Genomic DNA, 11,202 nt, shown 5'->3' with positions numbered 1-11,202 from the left:
TGACTGGTATGTCTGGTGCCTCCCTACACTCCACGGCCGGCAGGCTGCCAGCAAAACAAAGCCGAGGGCCTGCCCAGCTCACAGGCGGCCATGCGCAGACTCCACGAGAAATCTGGGGTGACTGCCGCCACTGCAGGCAGCAGGGTCGGGGCTACGGCAGACCCCAGAGTCAGCGGCCACCCAGGGAAAAAGATGGGGGTGCGAGATGCTTCACCCCACAAACCTGGAGGCTGGGCTCCAGAGGCTGAGCCAACGCACCCACACGGGGAGGGGCAGCCAGGGGCAGGGCAAGGCGTGGACGGGGCCCCACCTGTGCAGGCCACAGGGGGCTTGCGGGGGGGCGGGGGTTGAGCTTGCTGGGACCTTCCCCGGGACCTGGCCCTCTGTCCAGAAGGGCAGTCAGAGCCTGGGGCAGTGCCTTGGAGACAAAGCCGGCAGAGGGGTGTGAGACGTAGGGCCGTGGAACCTTCTAGATGCTCCCAGTTCTCACACACCCAGGGGTGGAAGGAGCTGAGGCTGAGCTCGGACGGCAGGTTCCATGCTCCACCAGCAAAGGTGGAAAATGAGAGCAGGCAACGGACCACCAGTGGCCCTGGAGGGTGACCGCTGAGAGGTGCCCGCACGGAGGCCACGGCTCCAACTACAGGCCGCGGGAGGGGCGTCCACCGGCCATGGAGGGCACAGCCCACAGGAGCAGGAGGCAGGGGAGAGGCGCACACTCCCAGGACGGGGCCCCGAGCGCCACGCCGTGGGAAGGCTGGCAGCGCTGAGCTGGGGGTGGGGGGTCCCCGGGAAGCCCGGTTCCTGGAAAATGCACTCACCCCATCGACCGCTTCCAAGTCCAGGCGCAGCTGGCTCCGCAGGGAGCGCAGCTTGGGCAGAGGCACCGCGCCCAGGTCCCCGCAGCGCCGCAGCCCAGGCAGCACCGCGGCCGCTCCCCGGCCCTCCAGCTCCTCCTGCAGCCGCCTGAACTGCGCCTCCACCTCCTCCTTCTTCTGCAGGGCCAGCTGCCGGGCACTGTCGGCCGCCAGCGCGCGCTCCTTGGCCTCCTTGGCCTCCCGCTGCCACGCGTCACAGGCCTGGAACCCGGGGGGCCGCGGCGGTGAGGCAGCGGGGCACCCGCGGCCCGGCCCCGCCCCCCGCGGCCCGGCCCCGCCCCCCGCGGCCCGGCCCCGCCCCCCGCGGCGCGGCCCCGCCCCCCGCGGCCCGGCCCCGCCCCGCCCCGCGCTCACCTGCTTCACCTGCTGCCAGGACTCCTCCCACTGCCTGATCTTCCTCCGGGCCTCGTCCAGCTGCCGCCGGACCCGAGCCAGCTCGGCGCCGTTGGGGCTTGTGCTTGAAGAGGACGGGGGGCCGGCGCTCAGGATGGGGGTCGGGCTGGGAGAGAAGCTGCCAGAAACAAAGTCCCAGATGCTCCCGGGGACGCCGTTCAAGCCTGAGTGTGCAGGGGACGGGTGTCAGCCAGCCCCAGGCAGGCTGCGGGACGGCGGGGCCTCTACGGGCGCCGCCGGCTTCCCACCAGGCCGCTTCCGGCCATTCGCCATGTTTAGAGGGCAGGACGTTATTTTCAGCGGTTCTCAAACTCTGGTCCCAGGAACCCATCACACACTAGAATTTCAGGGACCCTGGAGAGCTTTTGTTCACTTGGGTGACAACCATCGATTTAACAAACTAGGTGAAAGGACTTTCCAGTGAGAAATAACCCAAGGCGGCCCTGCCTCCTGTTTCTGCAAATGTGTCTCACTGAGACTGAAAGAGGCTCACGCACAAACCCGGGCCGCCGTCAGCAGACCAGCCAGCAGACGCGGACACGTGGCTGCCTGGGACATGAGTCAATGCCAGCACCGGGAAGGCACAGGGCACGGGAGCCTCCGACGCATCAGTGCCACCGCACCACGCCTCCGTCCCCCCAGCTGTGAGGGGCACTCGCAGGCGGGCCCCGGCTCACCTAAGGCGTTGTAGGATGAGGCCGAGGGGCCCAGCGCGTCGGGCTCCGACTTGAGGGCCGGTGGCTGCTGGGGGGGCGTCATGGCCGAGGAGACGAACGGCCCCGACGGGGGCTGGGAGAGCGAGCAGAGCGGGGAGGTGGGCAGCGAGGGCGAGGAGGGCAGGGACGGGGGGCGGGGTGGGCCGCCTGGGATGGCCACAGGAGCTGAGCCGCCCAGCGACCGCTGACCTGCGCGGGGCCGAGAGGGGCCGGTGAGCCAGGCGGCAACAGGGCCAGGCGCAGCTCAAGACGCCCGAGCTCAGGGGCTGCGGGGTGGGGGCAGCCAAGGAGAGGGTGGGGACCCGGGGACCTGGCCGGCAGCCGCCACGCAGAGGTGCGGTGCCAGAGCCAAGCTCCCTGACCCCGGATGGAGCCTCCCCTCCTAATCAGGCACGCACTTCACTCACAGGGCAAGGGGTGCAAGATACCCGCTAGGCCCTTCCCAGCCAGTCCGTCCCTGGCATGGTGGTTCCAGTACTTTTAGGCGCCCCCAAATCATTTACCCTCTTCTATCAGAAGAGAAAGACACATCTTCAAGTAGAAGGTGACCAGGCAGTAATGTTACCACACTCATCTTTACACCAACACAGTGGTTAAAACACCCGGGAAGGGCCAGAGAGGCCATGCCCCACTGCGGTGGTCACCTGGCCAAGGTGGAGGTAAACCGAGGTGGCAGGAAGCAGCTCCTGCACAGGCTAAGGGGACAGGGCCAGAGCCCCCACCCTGGAACCAATGAAGAACTCTTGAAAGAGGACACCAGCCGGCCCTCAAGAGCCCTGTGCCAGCGCCCTTACCTGGGGGGCCAAGGTCACTGGCGTCCTGCTCCTCAAGCCCCTTCTCTGGGGGTGCGAGATTCAGGTCACTCAGGTGCAGATCCAGAGCAGAACCTGCCGGCAGAACACCGGGTGACTGCATGGGGACCAGCAGGGCGCCAGCCGGGAAGCCGACTGCCATGGAGGCCCTGGCCCGCCGCTCCACTTGGGGCTCGGCCTCCACCCCAAATCAGCATCTAGGCTGAGGCACCAGCTCGCAGCCTCCGCGACGTCAGCACTCAGCCTTCACTGATGTCCGCTTCTTTGAAGTTGAAACTTCTAATCACATGGTGACGTTTGACCAAGTAAACACACTGACTAGTAAAAACATGCCTCTTGCACCACCAACAAGAAACTGGTTCACGGCAACTCTGAGGCTGCGTTGTGCTAAGGGCCCCAGTCACAGCAGAGATCTGTTTCTCCCCACGTGGGGCAGGGCCCATGGGGACCCTGGTGCACTCCAGGTCCCTCTGTCCCGGGAGCAGAGGAAGGCAAGGCGGGCCCCTCGGAGCTGACCCTGCACCAGCCTTCCTCCTCAAAACTCCTTCCTGCAGGCAGGGGGCCGCCCTCTCCCCGTCTGACACCGCCCCCTAGGCCCTGCCCCAGCTCATGAGCTCCATCCCCCCAAAGACCCTGGGGACCTGGCATGGAGCAGGACGCTGCCTTGGGGTGGCTGAGGTCAGGCCTGCCAGCCTGCAAGCCCAGAGCGCACCTCTGAAGTTCCCGCGGCCACACAGAACCAGCCCTTGAGTGATCAGAGCTCACTGCGCCAGTCTGCCAAGGGCCGGGAGCTGTGCGCCAGTCCTGCCACCCAGCTCCAAGTCATAGCCTACAGGGGACCCAGTGGCACTGAAGGCACAGGAATCACGCAGCACTCAGCACCTTGCTCCCCTCGCCCCACCTCTGGGTCCCTCTTCCTCTGTGCATGCCCTCTCGGAAGCAGCAGGGCCTCTTCTGTGTGGCCCAGCCCTGTCCTCCCCCCAACCCCACGCCTGGCCACAGCACCCCCAGAATGCCTGGTCAGACGCACCAAGCCCCATTTCAAGAGGCCACAGTGCCATCCCTGACCCTCCCCCGGGGCAAACACCTCTCTGGAGCCCAGAGGATCCACCACGGATCCATCAGGCCCCTCTGCTCTGACTCAGTAGGCCAAGCTTCTAGAGCTGCCCACCTCTCTAGTGCCCAGTGTCACAGAGCCCGCTGGACCGAATCTGACGAGTGACATTAAGTCAAAACTGCCTGGGGAGAGAAGCCATTGCTCAGTTCTGTCCACACCTGGCCCACCACTGGCCTGGACGCCCACTGTCCCTGGGGACAGCCACACCCTCTGCACAGGGTCGGGCCGGGAGGCCACAGGGCTGCGGTCGCAGGAAGGAGGGGGTGGGCTAGGACTGTTCTGGGGGACAAGGCGAAGGCCTCACCAAGACAAGGGGGTGGGAGGAACGCACCCAGGCCAGAGAGGCACATTTACAGCAATGAGTGGGAAATACTGATAGGAGATGTCGGATGCCTGCAGATCCACCAGGAGCCAGCTCTGCGCTGTGCAGAGCAGCTCCCTGGGGAGGTCGGCACCCCAATCCCTGGGGCCCACAGGAGCTACCCACGAGGGTTGCTCCTCGCCTCGCGCCTGGTCCTTGGCACACGCCGGGAGGTGGCCAAATGCTGATTTCCAGGAGTGCGGTGTGCACACTGGGAGCTGGCGGCCCTGCCTCTGTGGAGTATGGCCCTTCGCACATGTGAGAAGGCACCCTTGGGGGTCGTGTGGGTGTCTTCCCTGCAGGTGAAACCCAGCCCCACATGCAGCCACAGCCAGATGCCCCAAGCGGGGTCGTGCCGCCAGCCCCGAGGCAGTGCTGGGGCCACCGAGGCCCAATGCCACCATGTCCTCTTGATCAGATCCTGGCCTTGAAGGGTGTTTTCTGGACACCCAGCCACCTGGAGAACACAGACCCCACCAGCCTGGCCTCAGGCCCACCTTCCCTGAAGGAAAATCCATTCCCGCAGAGGTCTCATCTGGAAAGGGGCAAATGGCAGGAGCCAGAGGAGTCAGGCCCCCGGCCGCAGCTCCTGGCTCCGCAGTGAGAGGCAGTGAGAGGCGGCAGACAGTGCTGGGCCGGCAGGCACCTAACCCTGGGAGGACACGTTCAGGGAGCAGAGAGCTGGCCCCAAGCTGGCCCCACCCCTGCTCCTTCGTCCTTGGGACAGTGTCAAGGAGACATCGCGGAATCCTCACGGTGGAGCCCCACACGGGCCGGCTCCTCAACAGGCTGGAGCACCCACGTGCCCCCAGAGACACCACAGAAATGGGTCGATGAGAAGACCGTGAGGAGGAAGGACGCGTGTCCCTGGGCCCGCACTGGCCCGCACGGCCCCTCTCCCCTGGGGCTCCTTTCTGCGGGAGCCCTCCCCCCATGCTCCTCCAGCCCTTGCTCAAGTGCTCCGGAAGCTTCTTCCTCCAGGGAGGTACAGGGACACCCGTGTCCTGGGGCTCTCGGGACCAAGCACCACACCCGCAGCTTCAAGCACTGGGAGGCCACCCTCAGTTCTCAAGCCAGGGGACCGGGTTTTTCATTCAAAAAGCATTCTGAAGGTCTTTCAGCTTCGAAGCAGACCACCCCACACCTGTGCCCTGCACCTTGTTGGAAGCTGGCACTCACTCCTATGCCTGAGGCATGTTTGGACACGTGTGGCCTCTGCAGCCTGACCCTCAGGCCCCCGGATGCACCCCAACATGGCTGGGAGAAGCCCCCCAGGCACCAGCACCTTCCTGAGCTCTCAAGCTGACACACACATCCAAGTGCTGAGCAGAAGCCCTCAGCAGCTCTTCCTCCCCCAGTCACACCAGTCACACCAAACTCCCACCATCTCTGCAGGCTCCCTGTCCCCCCACTATCCCACTGAGGCCCAGGGTGTCAACCCAGATGCCACAAGTCCTGCCTCCTAGGATGAAGGTCCCCACTGCCAGGCTGGTCTCTTCCTGAGCACACCCTGCTTCACCCCAAGAAACCTTCCACCTCAGCAAGAGTCTCCTGCACTGCTGGGGCTACAGCCTGGCACAGCTTCCATGAGCCACACCAGTCCTGGAAGAACTCCTGCTCAGCCTCCAAAACCCTTCTTGGAACCACCCTGCTCCATCCCTTGCATGCCCACACTGCAGGTCCGCCAGACCAGGGCTGGTGGGTGTGCAGAATCACTGAGAACAAGCACCCCACTCCAGGCCTGCCCGGCCCTGCCATGCTCCCATGCTGCAGCCCAAAGAATGGGACCTAAACCCATCCTTCATGTGCTGGCCTGGCACACCCCCATGCGGGTGTTCCCCACCACGCATCGGCCTGAGATCTTGGGATCAAGCAAGGGGTGGTCTGCTTCAAAGCCAAAAGACCGTCAGAAATGCTTTTTTAAGTAAGTGGCACAAATGGGTGACGGGGAAATAAACTGGAGTTCAGGGGCCTTTCTGCAGCTTGAAGAGATGTACTTCATCACGCTCCCCCACCCCCACCCATGACTCAGCACCCAGGTGCACCCACTGCCCTGCCCGCCTCAGGTGCAAAGGGGGCACCACTCACCTGACAAACCACACCCAGCATCCAGCTCAGAGGGCTTCGGGTTACATAAACTGCCATCTGACCCGGAACCAGCCTTGCCAAACTACCAAAACCGCCCAGATGTTAATGAGAAATTAGCCAGAAGCTGCTGAGTAATGGTCCTGGCAGAACCCTGCTCCTGACGCGACACAGCACGTTCAGAAGGCACTGCAGTCCGCCAGGGTCAGGGACACACGGGGACAACGCACAGTCAGTGCACGGAATGAGAGGTCAGAAGGGGAGTGCCCATGCGGGTGCTCCCCACCACGCACCCGCGGAGGTTCCCCACCACTGCAGGACGGAAGGGCACCTGGCCGACCCGCTGATCCGCCGGCCCAGGTACCAATGCAGGCGCGATTCGCAGCAGGACGAAGCAAGTCACTCGTCATCCCCAAGAAGCAAAAGACCCGCCTGCGCCAGGTGATGCAGGCTCCCCCGGAGAAGCCCCGCTGCTCGCGCCCACGCGGGAACCAGCGGGCTCCTCTGCAGAACAGGTTCCCTAAGAGGGCACATCTGCGTGCACCTAATTCTGAAGCCCCTAGGAAACCGGGTACCGACCCCTGGCGGTCACACCTGGCACAGGGCGCAGCCTCCGGGGGCCGGTACGGGAACCTGCAGGGAGAGAAGGGTACCTGCGGAGAAGGGTTAGTGCTTCGGGCAGTGAGGGAGGCTCACCTGGGGCAGCAGGCTCACAAGGGGACGGGTAGCGGAACACCCGGTGTTGGTGCACGGGGTCGGGGTTGGCACCTCACCTGGGGGGACGCACGGCCCGCTCCGTGCCACGACGACCCGCACCCTGACGGCACGGGGCTGACGATGCTGACTCACCGTCCGCTGCGCCGCCGCCGCCGCCGCCGCCGATTCAAACGCGGCCCGCGCCCCGCCCGCCCCGCGCTGGCCCCGCCCGCCCCCTGTGACGCAAGCCGGAGGGGCGGCCCGGCCCCGCCCCCGATGACGCAAGCCTGAGAACGCGCTGCGGCCCCGCGGGCAGGGGCGCGCTACCCGGCCCTGCCCCGTCCTTGACCAGCACCTGCCCCTCCCGGGGCTCGGGGTTGGGGGGGGTGCGGGCGGGGCGCCCGGACCGCTCACGGGCCAAGACCGCTCTGCTATGGCAAAGGGGGGATTTTTACCCGAAAGCCCCGAAGCCCTTGCCGGCCGGCTGCTCCAGCCAGACCTCGGCCCCCCCAGAATGAGCACAGAGCTGGGACAACACTGTACCGCCAGGCTTCCCCTGCAGTCACCATAGAGGACTGGACTGGCTCTATAGCCCTCTGACGTCGTTTGCAGCCAAAAACAGCTGAGAAGATGCCCTCTCCTCCCCAACTTGAACTGGCTGCATTTCAAACCTGCGTCTCAGCCACACACCCCACAATATGAGCAGTGTGACTGGTGTTCACACATCAGTGGGGCAGAAAAGAACTTTTGAGCATTCCTTGGCTGCTGGTGCCTTTATCTCCAGGTAGGAAATCATCATGTCAGGTCTGGCCACCTGGCCGACTCTGGAAGGGATGCGGTGACCTGACACAGGTACCTGATGGGCAAACCCAGGACCCCCTCCCTTCCCAGACCCCATGGGAGAAGGCAGGGGGTGTGCTCCAGGGACCCAAAGATCAAGGACAACACTGTTCTGGAGCTGACCAAGCTGGGCCTCTCACAGAGCCAACGTCCACACCATCCCAGCCACTGTGGGACAGAAACTTGGAAGCTGCCACCGAGAAGGCCTTCCCCACGTCTCCCTTTCCAGGACAGAGAGGCAGGCTCGGGTCGGCTCAGGTTGGCTTGGCCGGCAAAGCCCTCCACAGATGCCACCAGGTGTCCCTCCACCAGATGTGGCCTGAGGGGGCCACGCACAGCCCCCAGCCTCTCGCCCACCAGCCCTACACCTGTCCTGCTCCTCAGCGCTTTCACAAAAGCCGGCCCAGACCACCCGACAGATTCCCCCAGCCTGGCTCCAATCACGTGGATCATTGGCACCTGAACACTCCATGACTGCCCAGGTCAGGGACCCCTCTGCAGGCAGCCGTTCCCTCCACCTCCTAGCCTCACCCCACCCCCTCCCACCCTCGTCTCTGGGCAGGTGGCACCACCCACTCTGCCCTCTCTGGGAGCTCCCCATCCCCTCTACAGCCTGTGGCCCTGGTGAGGTGGGTGTTTTCCAACCCACATGCGGCACAGCCGGTGACTGATGCCAGGCTTCTACGTGAGAACAAGCTTTCCACGGTGTGTCCTGAATGCACCCTTTTTGGTTACTCCCCAAAAGCCACAGTGAGTGCAGAGCCGCCGGGGAGGTGGGGCAAGCTTCTCACTTACCTGGGACAGACTCGACAGCGGTGCCGGGGGGGCCAAGCGTGTGGGTGCTGGCCGGGAGGGCGGGCGGGGAGGAGCTGCCAGAGCCAGCACTCGATGCCAGGCTGGACGCCACGCTGGACGCCACGCTGGGTGCCAGAGGGTGAACCACGGCAAACACTGAGAGGTGGTTCTGCCAGAGACACAAACACAATGAGCAGGTGCCCCCAGCACAGAGAGTGGCGACCTAACAGCCTCGGAGGATGCCGGCCAGCAGACGCAAGGAACCGCGGACTTCTTTCCCCAGGGCAGAATGTAAAGTTGACTTTCCCAAATAGTCAAGGGGGCATTTAAACGGCTGATTTGGATGCCCATGGCAGGCAGAATCGCTAGCTGTCCATCACCCAGGGGTGGGAAGAAATGCATCCAGGAAGTGTCTCACCTAATGAACCTTTTTGCACAGAACAACTGTCAGATGAGACGCGTGGCAAAGCGACATGCCAGGACCACTTCCACAAACAGGTGAAACGGGCCTGTGGCCTTGCTACCCAAGAAAGAAAAATGGGGATGTCCCCTGATCTTATCTGATGACAGAAGAGCTAGCACATCTTAGGTAAGGAGCTGGTCAGGTGGAGAGGACCGTGCTCAAGAATAAGGCCTCTGAAAGGGACCCAGGACAGAGCCACACGCCACAGACCCAGGCCCTTCACTCGGCATCGGGCAGGCCCCGAGGCCATGGAAGTGAACCGGCACGATGCTGGGTCTGCCTGGACAGGACCCAGGACAGTGAGCCCTGGGGGTCCAACTGGAGGGGGTAGATTTTACCAGTTTGTCAGCTTGAGTGAAATTTCCCATAATAATGTATGTTCTGTAAGAGGGAGAAATCGGGCACTGGGAGGTTCCTCTGGGACCTGCCGCCTGTTGGTGTTCGCGGGCTCCAAGACCCCCCGACTGGCTTCGCTCACAATTGGCCCCAGGTGACAGAACACCGGTCAGTGGGCCCGGGAGACCGGGGACTGACCGCCCTTGTACATTAGAGGGTCAGTTTTAAAAAGAACTCAGACTGCAGAAATCTGGAGAGCGATGGTCCCAAGGGCCCTCTGGGCTCGACTCAGAGGCGGGCTGCCCCCTCGCCCACATACTGGGCTTTCCGCCCCTCCAGCTGTGGGAGGGGGCCTCAGGCCATGCTCCCCAGCCTCTCCCGAGGCTCCTGTGGGGGCACCGGCTGAGACAGGAACACACATCACACGCCAGGACCTGAGCCTGGCCTGGGGCACCCACAGGGACTCTACCCAGAAAGGTCACACTGCAGGCTGACGTGCCCCCTGGAAGACATGAGGTGACGCTTGTTCCCGAAAACTGACATGTCCTCACAGGTCCTTCCTGAGGCCACTATGGTTACAGAGGTACCACAAGTCAACACTGGGTGCCCGTGAGCAGGGCAGGGTCCCCCACCAGGCAGCCCATAAGACAGCGAGATGGCGCCAGGCCTCCTCTGACGCCAGCTCGCCTGCCTGATGTTTGTCTCCTTTCTACTGTGGTAAAATATACATGACAGGCCCCATTTTGACCATCCTTACATGCCCAGCTCAGGGGGTCAGGCACCCATGTTGTGCAGCCCCCAGCACCATCCTCCCCAGAACTTTCTCATCTTCCAACTGACACCCCATCCCACTGAACACTCCCCCCCAACCGTGCCACCCCCTCGCAGCCCTATAAACGTGGCTGCTCTGGGGACCCCCTGTGAGTGAATCTCGCGGGCGCTCCTCTGTCTGGCTTATTTGCCTGAGCAGCACAATACCATTGCTCTGGACTGAATCCTCCCCTCAGAATTCCTATGTGGAAGCCATAACCCCGATATGACTGCATTTGGAGGTACCTAAGGTTGAACAAGGTCCTAAGAGTGGGTGGGGTTCCCGTCTGACTGGACTGGTGCTCTCCCAGGAAGAGGAGACACCAGGGGGCACCGTCGGCGGGCCAGGGGGAGGGCGCTTCAGAGGCCAGCCCTGCCTGCGCCGCCCCCGGGCTCCCGCCTCCCGACTGCAGGGACATAACTTCTGCTGTTTCCGCCAATCCGGGGTATTTTGTCACGATGGCGGCAGCTAATACAGTCCCCCAGGTCCCTCCACGTAGCACACGTTAGGACTTGCTGCCGGTTAAGGCTGAATAAAATTCCTTTGTATAGCTGGACAGCACTTTGTTCGTTCACCCGTCCACGGGCACTTGGGTTGTGTCCATCTTTTGGATGTTGTGAATCACGTGGGTGTGCAAGCATCTCTGGCAGACCCTGCCCTGCTCCCCTGGGTCACACCCGAGTGGGACTGCTGGTCACGAGGCAGCTGTTAGTCGTTTTCTGAGGACCCACCAGACTGTCTTCCACCGTGGCCACGCTGTCCCGGGCCCCCCGGCAGCGTGCAAGACGGGGTGCTCCAGCAACCACGTCCTGCTAACACTCGCCTCCCGCCATGGCCTGGGTCTGCACTTCCCCATGACCCGCGACGCTGGGCATCTCCTCATGTGTTTGTTGGCACCT

The 11,202-nt window shown here is 63.6% G+C and overlaps 1 protein-coding gene across 10 annotated transcripts in view; it reads right to left on the bottom strand.

Annotated features, from left to right (window-relative positions):
- UNKL (unk like zinc finger) overlaps window positions 1–11,202 on the bottom strand; it is a 34,848-nt gene that overhangs the window by 2,553 nt on the left and 21,093 nt on the right. For 7 of the 10 annotated variants that reach the window (XM_037005629.2, XM_073214407.1, XM_073214408.1 and 4 more), the window contains 5 exons: window positions 8,694–8,862; window positions 2,782–2,874; window positions 1,949–2,176; window positions 1,233–1,435; window positions 822–1,079 (listed from right to left, as the gene is read on the bottom strand). In XM_037005629.2, the coding sequence (XP_036861524.1) occupies window positions 822–1,079; window positions 1,233–1,435; window positions 1,949–2,176; window positions 2,782–2,874; window positions 8,694–8,862 (951 nt within the window). Of the gene's footprint in view, window positions 1–817; window positions 1,080–1,232; window positions 1,436–1,948; window positions 2,177–2,781; window positions 2,875–7,135; window positions 7,256–8,693; window positions 8,863–11,202 lie in introns of those variants that run through there. The other 3 variants (XM_073214409.1, XM_037005627.2, XM_037005631.2) reach the window with 3 other exon arrangements.

This window comes from Manis javanica, chromosome 10 (assembly GCF_040802235.1).
Source record: "Manis javanica isolate MJ-LG chromosome 10, MJ_LKY, whole genome shotgun sequence".
Lineage (NCBI taxonomy): Eukaryota > Metazoa > Chordata > Mammalia > Pholidota > Manidae > Manis > Manis javanica.
This window is presented reverse-complemented; position numbering and strand designations above follow the sequence as displayed.